Below are 26,343 nucleotides of genomic sequence, written 5' to 3' on the forward strand. Positions count from 1 at the left end.
GAAAGCTGAAGACAGAGAAAATACCTTGAAAACAGCCAGAGAACCCTATAAAGGAAAAGGATAGAGAGCAATGGAGGAGCTTTTTAGAAGAATGGTCAGGGCAGTCTCTGAGCAGGATATGTTAGAACTGAATGAGCTGAAAGGTCTAGTCATGCTTTTTGGAGCGAGAGGAAGCCAGACAAAGGGAACAGCAGGTGCAAAAGCCCTGAGGCAGGAGCGAGTCTAGTGTTCCCATGGAATAACAAGGAAGACAGTAAGGCTGTAGTGTAATGAGTGAATGAAGGGGTGGTGGTGAAAGACGAGGTCAGAGAGGTGGGACTGATAATGACCACATGTCTAGGGGGAGGTCTGTCATGAGGGCTTTGCATAAAGTGGAGAACCCTGGCAGGTACGTCCTCCCCTGGGGCCCCCTGCCCCTGTTCTCTGGGAGGACACATCTTAGAGCAGGAGGCAAATAAAACAGATAATTTTAATAAATCCTTTCAGAACCCAGAGCCCAGGGGAAATTAGCGAGGCAACAATTTTTCCTCTTTTGGGCTTGCCCTCTGCTTTATGTATCTCCAAAACTCACAATCATTTGAAGTTGTTGAAAAAAAAACCCAAACAACTGAAGGTACCTGGAAATCTAACTAAGCGGTCAAGATTCTTTTCCCTTGGCTCGTCAACCTGAGACAAGAAAGGGGGATGGTGCTTCTGTGTTGTTGTTTGTTAAAAGAATGAACATAGGGTATCCGTCTCCCATCTTCCCTCTCCCTTATCTGCGATTGGCTGCCTCTGAGAACAAAGATGCCATCTGTAGGTTGGGGCGCACTGGGTAAGGATTTTCCCACTTTACAGGAGAAGTATGTTACAGTCAGATTTTGGTAAAGGGAATCTTGGGGAAGTGACTCCCGTCCACTCAGTGGCTGCTGGCCTTTTTGAGACTTGAGTGGCCGCCGGTCAGGACAGGCCAGGTCGGGCCTCTTAAACCAGAGGTCTAGAGACGTGAGCGAGTTCAGGAGCCAGCAGGGAAGCCTCCTATGTCTCGGCCTGGCAAGGAGCTAATTCCAGAGAGGTCTTGCAGGTTCTGCCACTCATTCAGTATGTGATCTTGAGTGGGTTTGTCATCTATAAAATGGGGGTCGGGGGAGGGGAGGGTGCGCGTTGAGCTAGGATGATGGCCGTTGGCCTTTTCCATGTGTAAGTTCCAATGGATCGAGCAAAAGGAGCCCTTCAGCGGGCTTAATGAGCAGAGCTGGGGTGCAAAGGGCAGAAACAGCTGCAGGAGGAGGTGGCCTGGGGTGCAGGCCCGGCAAGCTGAAGGGTTCAAGAGAAGCAGCTGGCAAAGGAGGGGGGGATGGAGAGGGGCCCTCCCTTGAGGGGAGACAGGAGTGAGTGGGGAGGGGCGAGAGGGGAGGGTGAGGAGGGAGGAAGGGAGCATCGTGGCTTCTGAGGGGCTGCCGGCTCTTCTGCGACGCTTGCTCGGCTCGGCTGCAGAAGCCTGATGTGATCCCCCAGGAAGGGCTGAGGAAGAGCTGGGTTCTATGTTCTGGCTCCGAGGTCCCTGTGTCAGCAAGTGGCACAGAGACGAGCACAGCGCACAGCAGTTAGAAGGGGACTGACCTGAATCCAGCGGTGACACCAAGAGGGACAGGGGACAGATGTTCAGGTTCCCCACCCCCACTCACTGTGCTCTGTCAAGTCCCCTCAACGCCCCCCGCAAATTACCACCCACGCTAATTCAGTCTAATTCAGACTCGTGCAAACACTGCTTACAAATGAGTCTCCGAGCCTGTTCTCTGCCAGACGGTGGCTCTAGGTGACCCCATGAGAAGTTCAGAACCAACCGCTTCAACCCTGGAGCCGCCATGTTGTGCGTGGCAAGTCACTTGGCCTCTCTGAGCGCCAGCTTCCTCTTTGAAGGGTAGGGTCATTGTCGCTGGCAGGATTGGGACGGTGTCCTGCGATGGTGCCCACGAGGCCCCTTGTACAGAGTCCTGCACCCAGAGGAGCGAGAAAACGTTCTTTTCCTTTCTGTCTCCTGTATTAGGAAGAACTGCGAAAGACTTTGAAGAGCAAAGGGGATTCGTGGGTGTCCTTTCAGTGGGACTCTGGGCATTGATCCGATGCTGTTGAGGTCTGTGTTTCTGATGGGGCTACTTTGAAAGCCATAGGAAACCACAGTCATGCAAATAATTCTTGTCTATAGAAACGTAAGTGAATATTGTCCCCTAAAAATATAGGGAATTTCTGTCCTGGATAACAGATTATTCCAAACATTACGTTCTACTGGCCTAAGGGTACGAACCAGCTTGGTGTCTCTCAGCAAATTCATTTCAGCATTCTTGATGCCTCCATGTGTCTGTCCTACAGATTCTTCTTTGAAATATGACCTCTCAGTGGTCTCTTTATTAATGAGTTAAATGGCATCTTTTTTTAAATTTATTTATTTATTTATTTTTTGTTTTTCAATATATGAAATTTATTGTCAAATTGGTTTCCATACAACACTCAGTGCTCATCCCAAAAGGTGCCCTCTTCAATGACATCTTTTTTTTTTTTTTTTTTTTTTTTTAAATTTTTTTTTTCAACGTTTATTTATTTTTGGGACAGAGAGAGACAGAGCATGAACAGGGGAGGGTCAGAGAGAGAGGGAGACACAGAATCGGAAACAGGCTCCAGGCTCTGAGCCATCAGCCCAGAGCCCGACGCGGGGCTCGAAATCACGGACCGCGAGATCGTGACCTGGCTGAAGTCGGACGCCTAACCGACTGCGCCACCCAGGCGCCCCTTCAATGACATCTTTGACATGTGTTCGTTTATATTCGTGTGGCTCATGTCTGTATCTTTGAAAATATTTTACCATCTACTTCCCTGAGGATTTATAAATCACTAGATCAGATCAGACCTTTGTCACCCATTCCCCACTGCTGATTTAATATTCAATTCCAAATCCTTCCCCATCCCCCACCCCAACACACATGCACACACACACACACACACACACACTCATCCCCATCTATACCCAAGATCTCTCACACACCCAGAAAAAACTTGCGAGGTATGTGTGCTCTGTGCTAAAGATGTACGCACCTGGGTGTTTAGCCAGGGCTGGGACCCCTGAGATCTGAAGCAGTCTTTGAGACCAAATTGTAGGGACTGAATGAGGTAATGGCTCACAAGGGGACAATATAATGTGTTGTCCATTCAGAGTCTAAGTTTTACACTGAATTCTGACCTCACTTCAAGTTAAAGAATGCAAGGACCAGGGGCATCTGGGTGGCTCAGTCGGTTGAGCGTCCGACTTCGGCTCAGGTCATGATCTCACGGTTCGTGGGTTCGAGCCCCATGTCGGGCTCTGCGCTGACAGCTCGGAGCAGCTCGGCGCCTGGAGCCTGCTTCCGATTCTGTGTCTTCCTCTCTCTGCCCCTCCCCCACATGAGCTCTCTTCCTCTCTCTCTCTCAAAATAATAAACACTAAAAAAAGAAAAAAAAAGAATGCAAGGACCCAGTCTTTCTCTGAGGACTTTCCCGGTGGCCTTCTGGTGTCAAGAAAGATGGCACTGAGGGCCTGGGGAGGACCCCGGGCTGAGTGCGGCCCGTCCAGGACCAGGTATAGATGTGCCAACGTTCTTCCCAACGTCTGTTCCCTTTGGGGCTGCATGTCCTGCTGCATCAGGCCACCTGGGGCCTTTCCCGGATTGGAACCCGAGGTTTCTGGAGGCCTCGGCCAGGAGGCATGGAAAGGCTGCACTGTGGGTGACTGGTGTCTGTCTCTGGGTGTCCTCTTGAAAGAGTTTCTCTCACAGACCCCTGCAGAGACTCACCGGCGGGATCGGTCCAAGAAAGGAGAGCTTCTGTGCTGGAGAGCTACCAGGATCACCCGGCCGGCCCTGAAATATGTCTCTGGGATATGGGGAGACCCAAAGGAGTGTAATCACAGGCTCCCCTGTAGACCACGCAGCCCCAAGTGTGGTCGGGACCCACAGCACTGGTACCACCCGGGAGCTTGCTCAGGCCCGAGGCCAGACTTGCCGCATCAGAAGGTGCAGGCTACCAGACTTCCCTGGTGATTCGTGTGCACTCCAGAGTCTGGAAGGGCTGGGGTGCTGGGGGTCACACTCCCTAGGAGCGATCGTCTGTGAATCTCATTAGCTGGGGAACTGTGGGCCCGTCCCTTCCACCTCTCAGAGCGGTTTCCTCGTCTCTAAAAGAAGGACAATAACCTCTGTGCCACAGGGCCGTGGAGGGGTCAAAGGTTTGTGAAAGCACTGACAGCATTGCTCCATAATTTGGTTAAAGGCCAAGAGAACCCAAAGAAACCCTGGCGTGGGATGGGGTTGATGCCTCCGGAGGGGACGGGAAGATGGTGAGGCTCCACCTTGGGACGGATCCCAAGCTGCCTTTCTGGTCTTTACCCAGGCGAATGAGTGTTCACCACAAGCAGGACACGTTCTCTTTTTGCAGTGGAGCCCAGCTGGAGCCCCAGGCCCAGGGTGGCCAGGGCTGGGCCATGGAGCTGACCCAGGAGGCCCTCCCACTGGCCGTTTTGCCTGCAGCAGGGGGGTCCGCCCCATGCCCGCCCTCATTTCCCAAGCCCTCTCTGGGACCGTCTACCGTAGGGATGTGTCCTCGGGCACCGTGTACCGGGCGGCCCTCCTTGAAGGTTCCGAGGATGAAATGGAGTCCTTTGCACTCAACAGACACAGGGAACTGGGGGGCAGGATGAAATCATTTTAATAGCATAGCAACACTTTAGGACCAGGTGTCACAGACGAGGAAGATGGTTTGTCTTCCGCTCGTACAATTCCGGTGAGGGGCGAGGTTGTAGTGAACAAGATTACGGACATAGTTTTCACATTGAAAACTTAATAAACAGATACTTAAAACGTCAAACTTCAGAGACAATGGGTCGTGAGTGTCATTGTTTTCGTATTCTGCCTCCTCTGAGCCAGGAGGTTGCTTCCTGGCTGCTGACAAAGGCGGGGGCCCTTAGGACGGGTACTCGTAGTCCTCAGCACTGCGCCGACCAAAATCCATCCAGCCCATGTAGTCCCGGTCGCTTATCCTGTGACTGGGGTCCAGGCTCTGCAGGTTCTTGATGACGGACATTCGGCCAGAAGGAGCTACAAAGGGCAGGGGAAGAGGAAACAGGGCCATTATATCTAGGAGCATCACCAGTTCAATCTGAGAGGAGCGCAATGGGAAAAGCCAGCCAATTTGTAACATGCGCTTTCTTAAAGGTATCAAAGAGTTACCAAGCAGCGGGACTGCTGGCCCCAAATCTCAGAGAAGACAAGGACCCAGGTCTGCGTAACCAGGGAGGGTAATATTTGCTAGCTATGGCTGTGGTTTCTAATCTGTAAGGATTTAAGTGGATTCACTGACCGTGGCCTTTCACAGCCGGGACCTGCCTGGTCTTTCTACCCCTGAAGCGTGTTTTCTCTTACGTAGCTGGCCCTCAGCAGACGTCAAGCAAGGATTTTCTTGGTACTTACCCATTTCTGAAGTTCACTCCTTAATATCCCGAGCATACTTGACTCTTGTTAAGGTAACACAATTACAGTATTTTGATGTTAGAATGGTTAAAAAAAAATGGAGTCAAGTCCTACCACTAGACAAATACCATTTAAAAATTAATTTTAAAGCTACCTTCTTTTTAAAAAAATGATATTGAGAGAAAGGCACACTGTCAGATTATAAAATCTTACGTCAGTAACTGACAGAAGAGTGGGCAGAAAGGCAATAAGGAAGTTATTTAATTCAGCCCTTTTGATCCAAATGCAATAACTGAATGAGAAATGGGCCTTTTGGAACTGGAGTGAAGTCCTCGGGAACAGGATGACTCTCATGTATAATTCACATGGAGGGAGAAGGGACACGAAGGAGCAGTTTCTTTGGAGACCTGACATGGTCCTAGGCCAAGGGTCACAGACAGAGGCCTCCCGGGTATGAAATCAGTGGAAGGCCTTCTTCTGTGCAAGCCAAGAGGCAAGCAAGTCCCTCAGGGACCTCGAAGGGCCAAGCCCAGGGGACTTTAAGAGCACAGTGATGGAAGACCACCCCATACTTCCTATTGGATCAGGGCACTGCGTCCCCACTGCTTGTGACGCTGGCATTCAGCCCTTCTGTATGAGGCTGCCCCTGCCAACTCCCGCCCTCAGGCTGCAAAGAGTCAGACAGACCGTGGCTTATTTAGTGACACATGACCTCGCAGAAGCAGTTCCTCTATCTCATTGGATAACGAAGTAAAGCCAGCTAAATTAAAAACCAGAAACAATTATACAGAGCCATGTCCCCACCCATTCTTTTCCGCCCCCCCCCCCCACCTCAATCCCTTCCCAGCCTTGGAATCCGAGAGTCAATCCAGCACATTCCAGCCCCTTGCAGATATCTCCAGCCTATGCACAAGGAAGAGAGCCCCAGCTATTGAATTGCTCAACATCTTTTAGGTGAAACATTAGTCCTCGCACTAAAAAAATAAAAACAAAAAAACCCTGCAGTTGAGTTATCTGTACACAGTCATGGAAATACAGCTCATCTTCCTGCCTGCCGCGGATGAACACCCCCACCAAAGGCTGGCACGGCCCCAAGTTCCAGTTAATGAGGCGAAGTGGCAGCTTCCATGGGCACAAGCAGCCTGGGTTCTTGGCGGGGGCACCACGTTAAGCCCTGGTGGCTGTGCTCTTTACACACCTCAATTTCCCCATTCCACACACAGCTCTGCGCTCACAGCGTGTGCATCTACCGGGGTCCTCGCTCACTTCCCCAGTGCAGACGAGAGTAGGGACTTACAACTGGTTTATGGAACGGAAGTGAAGGACCTGTCTCCTTTAAACTTGAAAACCCCGAATGGGAAGCTGAATGGCTTCTGGACCCTCTGGGGAGGGCAGGGCCTGGACGGACTCTCAGATGTGCAGAGTCGGCCTAGATGTGCGGAGTCATGTGGCTTATGCATTCTTAGAGTCCTGGCTCCCACAGTGACGAAGAATAAGCGAGCTTACTGCACAGGGCTGCTGGGGGCTAACCGTACAGGTGTTACAGCTGTAGCATGAGAGCTTTGCTGGGCACGGGGCAGGTGTATGCCATATGTCCCCGTGCTCCCTCAATAGAATTGCTTCTCCTCAGTCACTGAAAGCTTTGCAGACAATCCCTAATGATCAACACTTGAGCACTCCTCAAAGAGTGCATTATCGCGTTTAGGGTCTTAAGCACAACAGTTGAGTAAATACCCAGCATGATAATCAAAGTAGTAAAATAGTCAAAGAAACTGTCGAGGTGTAAATATTTATCCCCGGTTCATATTCGTCAAACAGACGAGTCTGATTGTTTCCTAGCTAGTGCTCATGGTGGGTGTCAGCAGCTAGGGGAGGCAGAGGCTGCCATTCCCACGTGGGTTTGGTTGGTGCCACAGGCTGAAGGCCAAGGGAGAAGGGGGCTGAGAAGAGGTGCCGGGAAGAAGCTTCCTGCTAAGATTTGTAGCGTAAAGCCGCTGTCAATGTCAGTTCTGGGGAAGTGGTGTGGTAACTGGCTTCCTTCCCGGACCTGTTTCTGGTGGTTTTTTCCCTAAGGTGGGGAGGTGACTCCAGATTATGGCTCCATGAAAAACCTACGCTATTTCAGACTGGTCTGGCTGAAGTTCAGCCTACCTCCAAGGACAGACATTAACTTATCTTGATGCAGACAATCAGCAAGAACTCAAAAAGTTTTCAGACTTCCTCTGTCATCTGACTAGTATTTCCACATCTCTCGATTCAATTAGCTGGAGAGCAAAACAGAAGACGATAGCTGGGACAATTTCTCAAAGAGAGGACAAAATGTAACACATCATCTTCTGTTTTGTTTTGTTTTCTTTTGTTTTCCTTCTGAACTCCCCTGGTCAAAAAGTCCCAATCTTACCTTCATATGAAACCATCAGAGACTCTGGAAAGCTGAGCCCGTCATTTCCTCCTTGTCTAGTCAAGCCACGAGCTAAGCTTCAAATCCAGGTCCCGGCACATGAGAGGGTAAGGGAGCCTCATGGGAAAGGACCCCCTCCCACCCCTCCCAGCAGCATTTTTTTGGGGGTTTATTGTCCAGCCGTGTCGGTCCAGTTTAGCCTACTGCCTCACAGCCTGTGTCGACCATAAGCGTCACTGTGGATCAGTTTGGTAGAAAAAAACTGCCCCAGTCCCAATCATGATTCCTAAGGAGCACACAGACGAATGAGCCTCCCTCTGAATCACACAAAGAGCTAGAAGGGACCTAGGGGAACTCTAGCCTCATCCCTGCTTTATAGATGAGACAGGCCCAGGAGAGGGGCAGGGTTGACAGTATGGCACTCAGCTAGTGAGCCCCCCAGTCACCTTACTCCCGGAGAAAGACTTTGATGCTGAGAAATCTGTGGCTTGAGGGCTCCTACTGCAACTGGGACCATTTCTCCAACAGCAAAATAAAAACAAACAGGTCTGTCTATTGGGTGATCATTTGAAATCACTGCCGAGGGGAACTCAAAACTGCTCCTGATTCTTTCCTCCTGTTATGTTCTTCTGGGAAACCTGGCACGTTGTCACTTCTTTTTAAATGGTTGCAGTCAGAACCCAAACGTTTTCTCAGCATCGATTCTTTCCTGCCAGGGGGCTTTCAAGTGTCAGCGCCAGAGTGGCCTGATTCCTCTGCATTTACAGTAGAGGGTATGTAGAACTGCAAACCTTTTTTGAGTCAGTAATTTGCTCTGCAATTACCTTTTAATGTCTTCATAATGTGGTGTTGAGCTTAAACAGCAACACGTACCAAAAGTTAGTTTCAAGAAAGCTTTTAAAAACGGTTTTCCCCAATAAATGTAATCTTCCACACTAGCTCTCAGTTTGCTACAAAGGACGCCCAGAAAACCACACTGCCCGGCACAGTACAATTGGGAAAACAAAGGGAAAACCCTTTCAGCCTAACGCGCAGCCTGGGTTCCGTTTGGAGAGGTTACCCACCTCCATCCGCCAGACGCTAGGGAAGAAGGTCGGGATTGGGAGCCCCGCGCGGGGGCGGAAGTGAGGGATAAGGACCCTACAGATGAATGAGCATCCGTACCTTTCCGGGCCTGCTGGATGTATCTGGCCAGCAGCGCGCCCAGGTGCGCTCGGGGCTCGCCGTCCACCTTCTGCACGGCCCTCAGCTGCCGCCGGAGCGCTTCCTCCTCCTGCTGCGCCCCTGGGCCCGCAGGGTCCGCCGCGGGTACCGGCTGCGCCAGGGCGCCCGCCGCCAGTACAGCCATCAGCACGCACAGGCACACGCCTCCGTTCATGGCTGCGGAGAGCGAAGAGGAGGGGACGTGAGCGAAAAGGTGGGGGCGTCGCGGCCTCTCGCGGAGGGTCAGGGCCCCTGGGGTATGGAAAAGGGGGCTCAGTCCAAGCGCGCGGGGCTCCAGACCCGCCACACTTGTGCAAGCTCTAGGGCACGAGGGCTCGCCAAGCGCCGCCAAGCGCCGACGGGAGCTCCGAGCGCGCTCCTTTTGTCTTTTGGGTGAACCACACCCGGTGCCCCGGTATGGGACGGAGACCCTATCTTCTGCCCTGGTTAGCGGAAGGAAAACCTTCTGTTTTCCTTTAGTGCCACAAAGTGTTCTTTTTTTTTAAAATTTTTTTTTTCAACGTTTATTTATTTTTGGGACAGAGAGAGACAGAGAATGAACGGGGGAGGGGCAGAGAGAGAGGGAGACACAGAATCGGAAACAGGCTCCAGGCTCCGAGCCGTCAGCCCAGAGCCTGACGCGGGGCTCGAACTCCCGGACCGCGAGATCTTAGTGCCACAAAGTGTTCTTAAAGCGTCTGTCTTCTAACTGGAAAAGCAAGAGATTAATTCAAGATGGGAAAATTAGCTGCAGAGAAGACTCCGTGGGAGAAATGAGATCCTTGACAGCTAAAAAGCTTTCATAAACGGCGAAAAATGAGTAGCGCAGTTTAAAATGTGGGAACAGTAGGGGCGCCTGGGTGGCGCAGTCGGTTAAGCGTCCGACTTCGGCTCAGGTCACGATCTCCCGGTCCCTGAGTTCGAGCCCCGCGTCAGGCTCTGTGCTGACCACTCAGAGCCCGGAGCCTGCTTCGGATTCTGTGTCTCCCTCTCTCTCTGACCCTCCCCCGTTCATGCTGTCTCTCCCTGTCTCAAAAATAAATAAACGTTAAAAAAATTAAAAAAAAATAAAATGTGGGAACAATAAATAAAAGCCATATTTATAAAGTTTAAGATGTAGATGGGAATTGGCAGTAAACTACCACGCAAACCACAAGAATGGCTTTTCAAAATCAGAAATACGCGCTCCGTCTTCAGTCGTTGGCAAAACTCCGCTGCATCTTAGATCCACGAGCAGGTAACACTCGCGCGTTTCGATCCCCAAAGCCCTGAATTTTTCTGTAACGCTTAGAAAATGAGTTTAAATCTTAAAACCTCTTGGTAGTTTATTTGAAGAGATTGCAAAGTACCTGGCACTTCTGTGCAACATCTAGCAAACCCCACTTTGCATGCTAATCCCAGCAAATAGATATTCCGGCATTGCGTGCTGCTGAGAACAAAGCAGGCGCTTGGAAGTCTCTCCATCAAGCTCTACCCACCCAGACCTCCGTGTTGTCTCTGACCTCGAGAAATGTCTTTCGAGCTGTCGGAAAGAAGACACGGGAAGCAGAAAAATGGAAAGGGTGCAAAACTGAAGACAGTATTCTTCAGCCAACTGAACACTTGGATCCCCCGCGGGAGAGTGCGGAACCTACCTTCAGAGTAGGACGCAGCTGGCTTCGCGTTTCCACCGGAGCGGCGGGGAGCCCAGCCAAGTTCAGGGTGGGCCGGCAGGAGGCTGCTGCTTAAATAGCCCCTCCCGGCGCTGTTAGCCAGTCATCTATTTACCCAGCCTTGACGCAGACGGGCAGCAACACGTGCTCCGGGGCGGCCACTGGGGCGACGACCGATTGAAGTGGCTCCTGGGAGAGAGGGGGCGATGGCTCTGTGGAGTTGGTGTCGGGTGTCCCGCCCCCCTCTCTGTCGGGGGGGGGGGGGGGGAGCTTCCTCTCCCAGATCTGTCCCGCTCCCTCTCCCTTTCTCATTCTAGGGTGGGAAGCCTAGGTGTGGGGAATCTCCTCCAGGATGGAGAAGCTGCTGGAGAGTTTAGTCTGCTTTGGGGACCGCAGGGGCCGGCCAGGGAACCGGGGACGCGGAGGGCGGGGTGGGGTGGGGTGACTAGACAGGGCTGGGTGTCAGCAGTGTAATTCTGAGCTGGAGGGGTGTTGGCTCCCCTCGGAACCTCCCTGGCTGCACTCTGGCTGTTTGGATCAGTGAGTGGGCTTCCAGGGGGAGGGAGGCGTCTTCACTGTCTTCTTCAGGGTCCTAGGAAAAGCCCTGGAGGTTCTCCAGGATTCCTAGGGCTTGTGTTCCCCGGTCAGTGAAAAGGGTTCCGGCCGGAGCTGGCTCCTGGACTCCCAACCTCTGTTCACGCGGCTGTAAAGTGGCGATGACGCCACAGGGCTTTGCTCAGAGTTTGGGAAAGTGCTGTGTTTTCCTCCCGGGCTGAATTAGCTCCTGCTCGCTGCGCGCGCGGCTCCCGGCCGCCGCCAAGTGGCGCCAGCGAGCGTCCCAAAGAGCCCCCGCTCCGCGTTCCCCTCCGGCAACGGCGTCCGCCGCTCCCACCTTCCCGGAGTCGCCGAGCGCCCACGCCCGGGCCGGGTCTCCGCGCCAGCGGGGGCTGCTCGGCTTGGACGAGCAGGGGTCACCCGACGCCCGCAGGGGGCAAGGAGGCACTGAGGCCGCCCTGCGTCCCTCCCTGCTCGATCGCGCCCCTGGCTCGTGTGCGAGGCGACCGGCGCCAGGGCGCCGTGGTGCCCAAGCCCGTCGCCGACCTGAAGCCATTTGCGTTGGCGCTCGAGTTCGCCGCGTCCCCGCGAGAGGCACCGCCAACCGCATTTCCCAGCCCGCAAACAGAGGCGCGGCGGAGAGCTGCGCCTGGCCGAGAATCCACGGTCTGCCCCGGGCCGCCTCGCCACCGAGGCCTCCCAGCCTGGGACCCGGGGGGTCGCGTCTATCCCTCGTCCCGTCCCAGGACCCTCCATTCCTCTTCTTCTTTCCCTCCAGAGGATTTGGAAGTGCGTCTTTCAAAACTGGCATCTGTGGGGCTCAGCTGTGGGGCTCCGGAGATGGCGGGACCACGAGGAGCGCTGCGAGGCGGCAGGGGTGGGGGGCGGGGGAGACACTTCTGGTTGCACCCTCCCCCCCCCTTCTAAACTCTAGACGCTGCAGTATTTCTGCAACCTAAAGGAAACGTTTCTGAAAAGGCAGCAGATAAAATGTTTTCCCACGAGTCTGCTGCGAAGGTTGTGTAGTTCAGTTGGAGAGACTAGTTTTATTCCTGACCGTGGCCAAGACATTTCTGGGAACATAAACTTGTTATAAAACAGAATCATGGAGGGGCGCCTGGGTGGCTCGGTCGGTTAAGCGCCAGACTTCAGCTCAGGTCACGATCTCGCGGTTCGTGAGTTGGAGCCCCCCAGGTCCGGTTCTGTGCTGACAGCTCAGAGCCTGGAACCTGCTTCAGATTCTGTGTCTCCCTCTCTCTCTGCCCCTCCCCCACCCATGCTCTGTCTCTCTCATTAAAAATGAATAAATGTTTTAAAAAATTTTTAAAAATCACGTAACGGGCTTGTTCAAATGTCGCTAGAGTTTCTCATTCTGAGGTGAGGCCCAAGAATCTGCATTTCTAGCAAGTTCCCCATGATGCGCCTCCTGGTGGCCCCCGAGCATACACTGAGAACCACTGCTGTAGAATTTCCCTATGGTAAGCCGGTTACTTAACTTCCTTCCTTCCATGCATTTCATTAATAATTAATATTTATTGAACCCTTGCTTTGTGCCAGGCATTGGGGATTCAGTATGAACAATGATGACAGTATAATGGGGGAGCAGAAAAAAACAAGTAAACGTACATACACCCCCTGGTGATTCTGATGTATTTGGGGGACCCTCTGGGTGAAGGAGGTCGGGCACCATCCCAGAGAAATGTTTTGATGAGGGGGAGGGAAGGAATGAGGCTCCGGGTTCAGAAAGAAGAGTCTGGTTGTGATGTGAAAGGTGTTCCAAGTGAGAGGGGAGACCGTAAGTCAGGATCTGTTAGGAAGGCCAGGAGGGATCAAGATAGATTTATATTTAGGATTATAAACCATTATGAAACTATTAATTATTATGAAACATACTAAACATTATGAAAGTAATGTGTTCATCAGAGATAATTCAGAAAATAAGTAAAAGTAGGGAAAAAAGGAAAAATTCCATCACCCTGGAACAGCCACTATTACCCTCTTGGTGTTCGAGAAGCCTGTGGAGGCAGGGAAACCGGGTGACTGAGGCTGACCTCGAGGTTCCATGTCGTGAGCCAGGGGAGGAGGGTGTGGAGAATTACCCAAGACAAGGAATTCAGGTATGAGAGCAGGTTTGGGATATGAGGGTGAGGTAGGTAATGAGTCTAATGTAAGACTGAACTCACTGCTTGTGCATGGGCGGTCCAGGAGCACGCTGAGAATGAGCCCTGAGCAGTGCCCTCTCTGTCCCCCACCTGCCCAACCCTCACCGCGTTACCGCTGAGCGAGACTCACCAGCTGGGGTCCAGAACGTGGAGGGTCCTTCCCCTCGTGCAGGGGGCTGAGAGCATGACAGCCGTATCCAGATGTGGCGTTTGGGACGGAGCAGTGGTGAGACTTTAACTGGCTTTAGAATCTCGAAATTTCCATCTGATTGTGCTGAAAAGCAGTTAAGTGAAGTCCTGTTTAGAGTTCAGGAGGTGTCTCCAGCGGGTGGTCCTTGCAAGAGATGCAATCACTTCAATGTAGGATTTTTAGCCACGGGAAGGATCTCAAAGACATATGTCCATTTTGCACTTGTAGAAAACTCAGTGGCATTTGCAGGGACATACTAGAGCCTCCTAATTTATTATCCACAGAATTTAAACTTGTTACAAGTAACCCCCGTTTGAAAGAAGTCAGGAGACACTTTGCTCTGATTCCTGATGTGTCGGTTTGAAGGCTTCTATTTTGGGTCTTGGGTGTTTCCCCTCGAACATGTATTAGAAATGCCATTATTTGTCCTGGAACTTCTCAAAGGCCCACGGAGCCAGTGTCATCTGCTATTACCTGGAACAGTTTGACTGAAAAGAAGGAAGTAGCTGTGGTCATTGTGAAGAGTGCTTCCTCTCCCGAATGATGAGTTCCCTAGAACGTCTTGTCTTAGTTTGAGTGCTGTAATAGCAGGGCTGAGACAAGCACCTGGGCACAGGGGGTTTATCTGGGAGCTCGAGGGAGCAGGGGGGAGGGAGCAGGGAAGAGAGAGAGAAAACAGTCTGGTGCATGCTGATGAGTGGGTTCCTGGTGTGGCAGCAGTCCCACTGGGGTCTCTGTGAGAGATCTCTTGGAACGTGACTACCTGAGGCTAGGAGGAGAGTCTGGGGCATTTACTCACCAGCTCCCGTGGCCCGTTGGTTGAAGGCTTCTCCAGGGTGTCAGCTGCCCCTTCACTTCTGAATAGGCCTCCCTGCTCCTGCAGGGCCAGAGAAAGTTCTCCATAGAGAAGAGAGAAGCTGATGGCTGAGGTGGGAATAGCTACCAGGGAGCCGAGGGGACTAGCTGAGCTGCTATAACAAAACACCGTAGACTGGGTGGCTTAAATAGTACACATTTATTTCTCACAGCCTGGAGGCTGAGAGGACCCAGATCAGGGGGCCCTCATGGCCGGGGGCCTGGTCAGAGCTCTTTTCTTGGGCTCTCTTCCTGCTGTGTCCTCACATGGTAGAGAGACAGCAAGCTCTATGGTTTTGTTCTTGTTAGGGCACTAATTCCATCATGAGGACCTCGCCCTCATGACCTCATCTAAACCTAATTATCTGCAAAGGTCTGACCTCCTGATACCATCACACTGGGGATTAGGGCGTCCACATACGGATTTGGGGAAAACGCATTAAGCCCATAGCAGGCTGCACCATAGCTGCATGTGGAAAATATCTTCCTCTTTCACTGGCATTTCTGTAACGTTAGTGGAATCCCTCAAATCTGGGGAGGAAGGTCCTCTCAGGTAAGACAAACCCAGACACCAACAGGTGAGTAAAACAGCCTGTGAGTAAGCAACATCACAATGATAAACGTCAAGGGACACTTTTGGGTGGTAGTTAACCCCACTGGGGACCCCTCAGGTGAGTGCAGAACTCGTACTTCAGTTATCTTACCTGAGTGGGTGAGGGAGCTGGGTATTTATACATCAACTCCAGACAGTCACTGGTTGAGGCTGGTTCCCGGAGGAAGGGCGGTAATTAATTCCCTAGCGCTTCTGGCCCACTGTGTGTGGGGGTCAAAGGGGTTTCTAGCTCCCACGGGAAGCCCGTAGAGAGACAGTTACAGCTGCTGGCGATGGGAAGCTGGGCCTGCAGGGACTCTCAAGGTCAGGACTGAGGGGTTATGTGACACTGCAGATTTATTCCTCTAGCACTTTGCTAACATTCAGTGTTAGAGCTTACCATATTTTATCTTAATTTCCTACAACCGTGCTTGGTACATAGCAGTTGCTCAATAAATCTGTTGACTGACCTTTTCATCTATTTGAATAGCTCACTGACCCATATGCCAGGGGACAGGAACTGTGACTTATGTGCTGGACGCATGCTAAGTGATCAATAAACATTTACGGTGCAAACAACTCTTATAGTTTAGTAGACAGGTTGTATGAGGTGCTTGGTGGTGAGTGAAAAGGCATTTGCTGACCCTCGGCTGGGTCACTGACTCCCAAACGGTCACAGGAATTGTCTTCAGCACCGTTTCTTTCGCCAGGGATGTAAGAGCCACCTGAAATGGGAGGTTGCCTCATGAATGGGTAACAAGTATGAGAAGCGTTCAGCCCCCAGTCATTGATCTCCACGCGGAGTAAGTCTTTACTTTTCATACTGAAAAGATGGGAGGAACAGTACTTGCTGGAGAAACAGGCTGCCACTGTCCTCAGGCCTGTCGCTGGGCTCAGTTCCCTTTGTCGAGGGTTTTAAAAGAAGCCTCTATGGTTACCTGGGAAAAGTTAATAAGCAGACTCAAGTTCTATGATCCTGCCAATCCAGCTTCCCTCTGGAGCTGGGGCCCCTTACGGCGGAGGACACAGTGTGTCCCTCAGTGGTCTCAGCTCCCAGCAGGGACACGTCCCGCCTTATCAGCCCACTTGGTGCCCAGTGCAGGCCATTTTTCCTTCTTTGAATTAATGCCTGGGGTCACAGCTGTCCCAGGACAACCCTCCTGGGGAGAGCTCTTAGTTTTGAAAAATAAATTTAGGGGTACCTGGCTGGCTCAGTCAGTTAAGCATCCAACTCTCGATTCCAGCTCAGGTCACAATCTCATGGTTCATGGGATCGAGCCCCGTGTCGGGCTTTGCACTGACAGCATGTAGCCTGCTCGGGATTCTCTCCCTCTCCCTCTCTCTCTCTCTGCCCCTCCCCCACCAGAGCACCCCCTTTCTCTCTCTCGCTCTCTCTTCCCCCTCCCTGCTTGTGTCCATGTGTGCTCTCGTTCTCTCTTGAAATAAACATTTAAAAACAAATATGTAAAAATAAAATTAAAAGGTTTGAATAGGTATTGAATGCACATCATTCACAACTGAAAAGGTAGAAAAGAATGAATGAAATGAAATGAATGAAATGAAACAAAACAAAACGAAACAAAATGAATGAAAATGAAGTCTTACCCTCACCCCATCCTTATACCATCGTTAGAGGCAAAGAGTGATTCTAGTTTATAGTAAATTCTTCCAAAGGGAGTCCACGCATATACAAGTGCATCAAATAAGTGTCTCTCTCACACACACACACACACACACACACAATCCCAATATAAGCACATAGTACATAATGTTCTCTACTTCACCTTTTTCACTTAAAATATGTCTTGAGGCCACTTTGTATTGTTGGCATAATTCTACCTCAATATCTATAGAATAGCCCTTTATATGGATGTGCTTTAATTCATTGAGCCAGGGCCTTATTGTTAAGAATTTAAATAGTTTCCAGGGGCGCCTGGGTGGCGCAGTCGGTTAAGCGTCCGACTTCAGCCAGGTCACGATCTCGCGGTCTGTGAGTTCGAGCCCCGCGTCGGGCTCTGGGCTGATGGCTCGGAGCCTGGAGCCTGTTTCCGATGCTGTGTCTCCCTCTCTCTCTGCCCCTCCCCCGTTCATGCTCTGTTTCTCTCTGTCCCAAAAATAAATAAAAAACGTTGAAAAAAAAATTTAAAAAAAAAAGAATTTAAATAGTTTCCAGTATTTTCCAATTATAACAGAAGCTCCTTGAACATACATCATTCTGCACATGCACAAGGTTACCTATGGCATGAATTCGTAGAAGTAGAATTGCAGAATTAAAGGGTTTGTACACTTAACATTTCATAAATATTGCCAAGTTCCCCTGCATGGCAATTGTTCCCAACTGTCAAGGACAGCAGATTTATCTTTTCTTGCTTATTAATTCTTCAGCTCCAGCTACTTGGCCAGCTCCTCAGCCACACCCACCACTTGAGAGCATTAGCTCTGGGTTGGTGGAGAGCGGACCTCACTGAATGACTGGGTTCAATCTTTGAGTGACAGGTCTGTTTGAATTCCAGCATGTGTAGGAGGCAAAGTGTAGGCAACGCTTCTCAGTATGGCTGGTACTGCCCTCTAGATGATGTTTGGGAAATGTATGGGGACTTTTTGGGGGGGGGGTTGAGTACAGTAATGGGGGTGTCTATTGGTACTGGGGGAAATGGGGGCCAGGATGTCTAGGTGTCTGGCAAGCCCCTGGATAGACAACCACATAATGTTGAATGACCCACTAGACACTCAAGTAGGTGAATAAAGCCCATGATGATGACGTGAGCCCACATTTTGAAAACTCATATCACCAAGTCCCAAGGTTGCTTGTGGTATTGGAGCTCCCTCTACATACCTGTACTGGCCCATGAATCTAGCTGCCTTAGAAAAATCCTTATATCCTTTAACCTTTGGTTCAAATCATCAATGCAGAGAAAAATGTCTACAAAATTCAGTTGCAAAATGTGTTACTTGTCTTAAGACCAAACTTACTCATTCTAAGTAGGTGCAAACATCTGACAATTTCCTCTTCTAGTTAGCTGTGCCTGACCATTTACATATTGAGATACATACCATTTTATTCTAACTTGCTGTTACATTATGTAATGTACTTTCTCTCTATAGTATGTTATATTTGGGGCATTATATTGATTTTAAAAATATTATGTGTTTAAGTGTATTGTAAGAGTTCAAAATGTAACTCCCAGTAAAGGGAGTAGTATCTTTTGTCCAAAGTGGGTGTTGAGTCAGATGGGGTTGGGATTCAGGACTTAAGAACTTGGACGTTTATGGGGCGCCTGGGTGGCTCAGTCGGTTGAGCGTCTGACTTCAGCTCAGGTCACGATCTCACAGACCGTGAGTTCGAGCCCCGCGTCGGGCTCTGGGCTGATGGCTCAGAGCCTGGAGCCTGCTTCCAGTTCTGTGTCTCCCTCTCTCTCTGCCCCTCCCCCGTTCATGCTCTGTCTCTGTCTGAAAAATAAATAAACGTTAAAAAAAAATTTAAAAAGAACTTGGACATTTAAAGCCTAAGCATGATGTTTTTTGCTATCTTAATTCAATCAGGGGAAAGTAAGAGGGCAAAAGTTGGGAGCAGGGACTGAAGGCAGGGACCCTGGAAAGATGGGGTGGAGTGTGTAAGTGTGTGGAGGGCAGGGCGTCAGGATGTAGTGCAGAGAGAACGTAAGTACACATCCCTCCTTCCTCACCTCGCTACTGACTAATGGGCTTGACCACACCATCCAACCTGCACTCACTTCTGTGGACAAGCCTGAGATCCGAGGATGGACAGGGAGGTCCCACATGCCAGTACGGAGGTGGGCAGATATTTGGGGTTTTGGGAAAAGCAAGTTTGGGCTGCTTTGTGCAGGGATAATATTGAACAACGTCCAAAAGGCATGTTGACGGGAAAGTAGCCCAGAGAAAAAATCATTTCATGCTAAAAAGCGGCGGTATTTGAACTGCGAGAGTTTGTACCATAAATGTAAAAAGTTCTATTTAGATTTTCATTCCTTAAGGAATAGCACAAACCTGCAGCGAGTGCAATAAAATGTTAAAAATTGGCAGCCTAGAAATGAGGGATCTGTGCATATATTTTCCTAGCACCCAGGATGATGAGTGAAGGAAAGAGTTTGTTTATCAGCTTCTGTAACTTCCCCAGAGATGGCTGGCAACAGACGGGCCTCCAGCTGCGCGGGGAGCTTTGGGGTGCTGGGCCCAGGGGCTGCCGAAGACTAGAAAAGGAGTGAGAATGTGATCCTATCTGCCAGATTGTGTTTCTTATGTAAGTTTCTGGAGCTGAAAGAGATTCAATCTTTGAGCAAGAACGTTGGCTTATATTTTGGGTCTGCCTTCATTTGGGTTCCCCACTCCCCAACACAGAGCCCGAGACAAAGACCTGGATGCAGGTAGTGTGTTTTGGAGAGCATCCTAGACTGCTGAACTGAGAAGGTTGGAAAATGAGTCTGGGAAGAGAGAAAAGTCAAGTAAATGTGGCTTAATAAAGAGGTTATTGATGAAGGAAACGGGCTCGGTCTAGCTGGGGCCCTTCTGAACAGCTGTATAGGAAACACCTCTCACCATCGTAGCACTGAAGCATTAATCCATGACTCCTATGTCCTATTGTTTGAGGGCTCTGTGATGGGTTGGGGGTAGGGCAGAGAATACAGATGCAGGTACTCGATGAGGATAGCCACCGGCCTGTACAGGAACCGTCCCCAGCAGCTGCCGACGAGTACAGGTGGGCTGAGGGGACGTGGGTGAAGCATGAACAGTGTCTCCTGCGGCCCCTAAGTGCAAACCTGAGGAAAGATCCCATTACATTCCTGAACTGTGAAAATATGCAGGCCTTCCTATTTTGTTCTTATTCTTTGGAGGGAAGTGTGCACCAATGGGTACAAATATTTTGCCTGGAGAAACGTTCAAGTAACACATCCTCTTTCTTATGTCGAGTACTGTGATCTTTCCTCTCCGACCCTGGGAACTTTGTAAGTCCTGGGTCTCCCACTCATGGTTTGTGCAACGCAGAGCAAGCCACTTTGGTGTCATGATTCTGTGTTTGCACAACTGTTGAACATGGCATGTAAGAATCATCTCCTAGAATGGTGTGAACTCTCAATGGGATAAACCTTAGTGGAGGTGAGTTCTTGGGGACAAGAAAACTTGCACTTTCAGCCTTTTCCCACATTCAGCTCTTCTTGGAACAAAAAGACTTGTCTCAGGACGAGATACTGATGGGAGGAGGGAGTAGAAGTGAAAGGTGTTTTCGGATTGGGTCACTAACACAGATTTGCGCTAAGCCTCCTAAGCTTTATCACTCACTCTCTTCTCTGCGAACAGTGGCTCCTTTGAAGTCAAAGTGGAGGAAGAATCACACTAAAAGCTCAAGTCCTCTAAAGCTCAAGTTTTGGGAGACTTATTCTGGGCTCCCCGTGGACGACCCTTGTATAACAAGATGCTAATTTTAAAGAGAAATCATGGATGCAGAGAGCAGGAGTGATAGCGCAGCTCTTTCTTGGCAACCCTAGTTGCCGCAAGAGTTGCCAGGCTGCTAAAGGCATTCGCTTGTGCTGTACACACAGCTGGGAAATTCAGAAGTGAGGAGCTGGGTTTGTCACCAGCCAAAGCCCTGGAACTCACAAAGCAATCTGCTTTCCTTGGGAAGATACAGATGGGCCTAAAGGATTCATCTAGAGAAATGCTGCTGGTGTCATAATATGGCTGTGTTTCTTTTTCTTCCACCCATAACTGTTTGTTTTCTTGCTCTATTTATTTTATTTATTTTATTTTATTTTATTTTATTTTATTTTATTATTTATTTTATTTTATTTTTTTAAAGGACAATGCAATAGGCACTGCAATTGGAAAGAACTTGCCTTCCCAGGGCACACCCTCATATATTAATATAGATGCTTCATCAGATGCCATGGGTGCCTTGTGGGTCAGTCTGACTTCCAGCTCCTAGCCCCTGTGACTCTTTGCCCGAGTGTTCTCCCTGGTGATGGGAAGAGTCTTCTCGGCCATCAGAGGTGGGCTTTAAGTGCTGGGGATTAATGGTCCCCAGGAGCAGCCCTCAACCGGCCACTCATGGGAAGCAATGAACACATCCCCAGCTCTCTCACCTAAGCCATGTTCTACGCTGGCTGTCATAGGTTCCCACCAGGGTTCAGCCCCAGTTGCCCTTGGTGGTACCATGCCCAACAATGCACCTTTCAAGTGGCTGCCTTCCTTGCTCTGTTTCACTCCCTTATTTCCATCCCCTGTGCTGTCTGGGATCACCTCCCAAGTATACCACTCGCCCTCAAAGCCTTTGCTCAGGTCTACTTCTGGGAAAACCCAAATTATGACAGTCAAATTTTCAGCTTCCATCAGATTCATATTCCAGAGTTAAAAATATTCCTCATGCTTACCCTCGTCATGGGCAATAAACTCTCTGTGGACCGTGTGGCTAAGAGACAGTCCTGGGATGCTGTGGTAACTAAGGGAGTGGTGTTGGCCTCAAGGAATTTATTAGAGGCTGACATGCGGACGTAGACACTAGGGTTTATCTTAACGGGTTGCAGAAACTTCCTTTTATACAACTTGGCAAAGGATTTGCTGCATGGAAAGTGGCCTCACCTTGGCATCAGGACTCTCATCCTTGTATAGGACCATCAAACCACATGAGAAACCCCAAGTGCACATTTCCTTGAGTCTGAATCACTTGTTCTGGACTAGTTCTTCTCAGTGTAGAGTCCACTGAGAAGAATCATCAGGGGTGCTTATTAAAAAGGCAGAGTTTGGGCCTTATCTTAGACCTGCTGCATCAGAACCTCTGAAGGTGGGGCCACGGTGTGCTTTTTAACAAGCTCCTGAAATGTCTTGGCCAGGCTTCCCCGAAGCCGACCTGAGTAATGCATCTGGTAGGAGAGTGGGGGAATCAGGGAAGGAATGGGGGAAGCCAAGGCAGGGTGCATCCCAAACAGAGCCCCATAGAAGTTAGCCTCCATTTGATCCTGCAAGGGAGCTCTGGCATTTAAGTTACATCTCAGTGATGTCCCTACCTCAGTGATGTCTCCTGCACCTGTCAGTCATTGGCTAAAGGCAGGCAAACTCACTGGCACTTCTGGTTCTCTGGAGGTGAAGGCAAAGAGACTCCAGTAGCTTGAGCATAGCCCTCTAGAGTCATAAGTGGAAGCCATTAGAAGCTGGGGCAGGGGAACACGGAAGAAACAAAAGGGATCCAAGGGCACCTGGGTAGAACAGAGACGGTGTTCACTCCAGCAGGTGATTATAAAAGTCATGGGACTTCTCATGTGGCAAAATCAAGACACTGGACTAGAATGAATTCCATGGAGTCTCCGGAGACAGTAGGAGTGGGATCGAGGGGGAGGTGGGGCAGGGTTGTGGCTCCATTGGACAGTTCCAGGTGAACTTAGCTTTCCAGGCCAGCTCCTTTTGAGATCCCCCCCACCACTGAGCTATGCAAACATGCCTTTTCATTCTTTCTGGTTGTCGGATGGGTAACTTTTAGTCTGCACACCCATGCTATTAGCAAAGCATGATTGAGTGAGACCTGCAAAGCCTCTCTCTGCTGGAAGGGAAGGAGCCCCCATACTTACTGCCAAGTCCCTCCCCTGCCCACAGATACTCTAAAGGACATCCCAATCCCAGGAGAGGCTCACTATAATTATTTGAATGGTATGAGAGAGTCATTTCACAGGCTATTTAAAAAATTTTTTTTGGTAATGTTTATTTTATTTTTGAGAGAGAGAGAGACAGAGCATGAGTTGGAGAGGGGCAGAGAGAGAGGGAGACACAGAATCCAAAGCAGACTCCAGGCTCTGAGCTGTCAGCAGGGCCCAAACCCACAAACCATGAGATCATGACCCGAGCCAAAGTCAGACGCCTAACCAACTGAGCCACTCAGGTGCCCCAACAGGCTATTCTTTTTAAGCAGCTGCCTTGCTGTCAAGTCCTAGGAGTGTCCTGGGAAAACCAGGATTATTATTATTTCTTTTGGGGTGAGGGGAAATTATGTCTACATAAAATTAATGAATTTTTGGATCATTATAAAAGGGAAACAAGAATGGATGGAAATGTAGGAAAAGGCGGGAAGGGATGCCAGGCCCAGCCAGGACTTGCTTCACATTCCCGGCTTGGCACATTTCTGCATTTGGCCCCCCAGCAGCCACCTCTCAGAAACACTCCTGTGAAGGACTTGTCATTGAGGTCAGTGGAGCCTCTGTGTGGCCAGAACCCGATCATTGTTGGAGATGAAAACACACTCTTCCTTTCGGGGAGAAGTTACAAACGCTAGACCTTTATCTGGGGCAGGGACCAAAACATCTGATGGTTTGTTGCCCAACTTGGAAAGCTTTAGCAGTGGAAAGTCTGGCTGCTGGATTATTTGCATTTCTGTCAGGGCTTAGAGGCTCTGAGCTTTCTGGGCCACGTCAAAGGTGATGTCCCCCTGCCCCCTCTCGATTCCTATAGCTTGGGTCCTCATGGGTTCTTCCCTAGGCTGTTATCATAGCTTCTGAATCCAACCCTTCCTTCCCCTGTTCCCTCCCCTCTTCCTTCCTTCCTTCCTTCCTTCCTTCCTTCCTCCATCCCTCCCTTCCCTCCTTCCTTCCTCCATCCCTCCCTTCCCTCCTTCCTTCCTCCCTCCCTCCCTTCCTTCCTTCCTCCCTCCCTCCCTTCCTTCCTCCATCCCTCCCTTCCCTCCTTCCTTCCTCCCTCCCTCCTTCCCTTCCCTCCTTCCTCCCTCCCTTCCTTCCTTCCTTCCTCCCTCCCTTCCCTCCTTCCTTCCTCCCTCCCTTCCTTCCTTCCTCCCTCCCTTCCTTCCGCCATCCCTCCCTTCCCTCCTTCCTTCCTCCCTCCCTTCCTCCCTCCCTCCCTTCCCTCCTTCCTCCCTCCCTTCCTTCCTTCCTTCCTCCCTCCCTCCCTTCCCTCCTTCCTTCCTCCCTCCGTTCCTTCCTTCCTGCCTTCCTCCCTCCCTCCCTCCCTTCCCTCTTCCTTCCTCCCTCCCTCCCTCCCTCCCTCCCTTCCTCCCTCCCTCCCTTCCCTCCTTCCTTCCTCCCTCCCTCCCTTCCCTCCTTCCTTCCTCCCTCCCTCCCTTCCCTCTTTCCTTCCTCCCTCCCTTCCTTCCTTCCTTCCTTCCTCCCTCCCTCCCTTCCCTCCTTCCTTCCTCCCTCCCTCCCTTCCCTCTTTCCTTCCTCCCTCCCTTCCTTCCTTCCTTCCTTCCTCCCTCCCTCCCTCCCTTCCTCCCTCCCTCCCTCCCTTCCTCCCTCCCTCCCTCCCTTCCCTCCTTCCTTCCTCCCTCCCTCCCTCCCTTCCTTCCTTCCTTCCTCCCTCCCTCCCTCCCTTCCTCCCTCCCTCCCTCCCTTCCCTCCTTCCTTCCTCCCTCCCTTCCTCCCTCCCTTCCTCCCTTCCCTCTTTCCTTCCTCCCTCCCTTCCTTCCTTCCTGTCTGCCTCCTTCTGCCCTTCCGATACCCATTGCTGTGCAACAAATTACCGCAAAACCAGACCCTTCAGGAACTCTTTCTGGTAGTGACCTTCACATTCCTGTGACTCCAGTTTCCTTGCTGGCATCTGTCTTCTCTCTGAACCCGAGATCTGGGACCAAGCCAGAGTAAGGGCATCTAGGAAAGACTATTTCTCTAACCAGGTGCCCCACCCCTCCATTTTACCCCTGGGGCCTGTCCGTCTCCCTGCTCACAGTTAACTGAATTTTCCAGTTGTGCCTTTTACATTTGAGGCCAATGTGGCCGAAGCACAATGGGGCATCATCTCATATCTCCCTTTAAGGCTAACATTAGCTTAAGAGGTTCAGTGGAAATGGGAAGCTGGTTGCTCACAGACTTTGTGGGATGTTGGTGAGTCAGGTGTGGACCAAGCCTGCTGTGTTTGGAAAATGAAGTGCCTGCCACCTGAGCTTCTCTGCCTGGTCCAGGATAGGGCGCTTCCTGCCAATTGTGGACTCACTCTGTGCTCTGAGGTGTGAGCTTAGCATTTATTCTTCACCTGGTCAGACAGTCCCTATTTTTCATTGAGATAGCAGGTTATACTTGGAAGAGGTTTGAATGGAGAGGCTGGGGAGAAAGGCATTCTTTGAATCATAAGAGCACAGACTTTGGTGTCAGAAAATCTCAGGTTTAAATCCCTGCTTTGCCCCCTTTGGCTGTGTGACCTTGCCTGTGTTGCTGTGTCTCTCTGATTCTCTCTGTAAAATGAATAGCATAATGGCGACTTCTCTTGGTCACTGTCAGGATTAGATCAGACGCACGAGTCCTAACATAACACATAACCAGCACATAGTGTATGCCAACTGCTGCCACCATCACTGAAGATTAAAACATGCTTTTTGCTTGTTGGGATTTCCCAAACCTTTTAAACAAATTTTCTGAAAAATTGGAAGACAAAAAAAAAAAAAAAAAAGAAAAAAGGATGTTGCACTTTCAGGGTTGGCTATGGGATATAAACTCTCACCTTGCCTAAATAGTTTCCAACTTTAAAAAAGTTAGGGGCACCTGGGTGGCTCACTCAGCCAGTTAAGTGTCCAACTTTGGCTCAGGTCATGACCTCGCAGTTCATGGGTTTGAGCCCCATCTCGGGCTCTGTGCTGACAGCTCAGAGCCTGGAGCCTGCTGTAGATTCTGTGTCTCCCTCTCTCTCTGCCCTTCCCCCGCTCACACTCTGTCTCTCTCTCTCTCAAAAATAAATAAAGCATTAAAAAATTTTTAAAAAGTTAAATGCACTGAAAGCCAGTTTTTTTTTTTAAATATTTTTTTTTAACGTTTATTTATTTTTGAGACAGAGAGAGACAGAGCATGAACGGGGGAGGGGCAGAGAGAGAGGGAGACACAGAATCGGAAGCAGGCTCCAGGCTCTGAGCCATCAGCCCAGAGCCTGACGCGGGGCTCGAACTCACGGACTGCGAGATCATGACCTGAGCTGAAGTCGGACGCTTAACCGACTGAGCCACCCAGGCGCCCCTGAAAGCCAGTTTTAAAGAGCCTATATCACTCATGTCTGTTTCCAGCATTGAGGGTGGGGGAGAAGGCACAGCACTGTGCTCATTTGCAGTGTCCTTGCAGCCTAGAACCTGGAAGTGCCTTGGTCCTGCTTCCAAGGGAGGCTGTGAGTCCAAGAGCCGTGTCTTTCCCCCTCCTCCTTGGGACAGGACTTCTGCAGTAATCCCGGGCCTGAGAAGGCAACCTTCAGCTCTCACAATCCCTGCAGCAAAGGGCATACGCATTTAGGATGATTTACACTCTCCTCACCAGGTGTGTGTGGTGA

General features: G+C 50.4%; 1 protein-coding gene across 1 annotated transcript in view; it reads right to left on the bottom strand.

Annotated features, from left to right (window-relative positions):
* Window positions 1-4,747: 4,747 nt before the first annotated feature.
* The window catches only part of CCK (cholecystokinin), a 125,095-nt gene continuing 103,499 nt past the window's right edge, over window positions 4,748-26,343 (bottom strand). The window contains exons 7-12 of the mRNA XM_047874118.1: window positions 15,200-15,812; window positions 14,440-14,517; window positions 13,581-14,128; window positions 10,716-10,922; window positions 9,043-9,258; window positions 4,748-5,105 (exon numbers count right to left, since the gene is read on the bottom strand). Of these exons, the coding sequence (XP_047730074.1) occupies window positions 4,972-5,105; window positions 9,043-9,256 (348 nt within the window). The 5' untranslated portion in view covers window positions 9,257-9,258; window positions 10,716-10,922; window positions 13,581-14,128; window positions 14,440-14,517; window positions 15,200-15,812 and the 3' untranslated portion in view covers window positions 4,748-4,971. The remainder of the gene's footprint in view (window positions 5,106-9,042; window positions 9,259-10,715; window positions 10,923-13,580; window positions 14,129-14,439; window positions 14,518-15,199; window positions 15,813-26,343) is intronic.

Source organism: Prionailurus viverrinus, chromosome C2, assembly GCF_022837055.1.
Source record: "Prionailurus viverrinus isolate Anna chromosome C2, UM_Priviv_1.0, whole genome shotgun sequence".
NCBI classification, from domain to species: domain Eukaryota; kingdom Metazoa; phylum Chordata; class Mammalia; order Carnivora; family Felidae; genus Prionailurus; species Prionailurus viverrinus.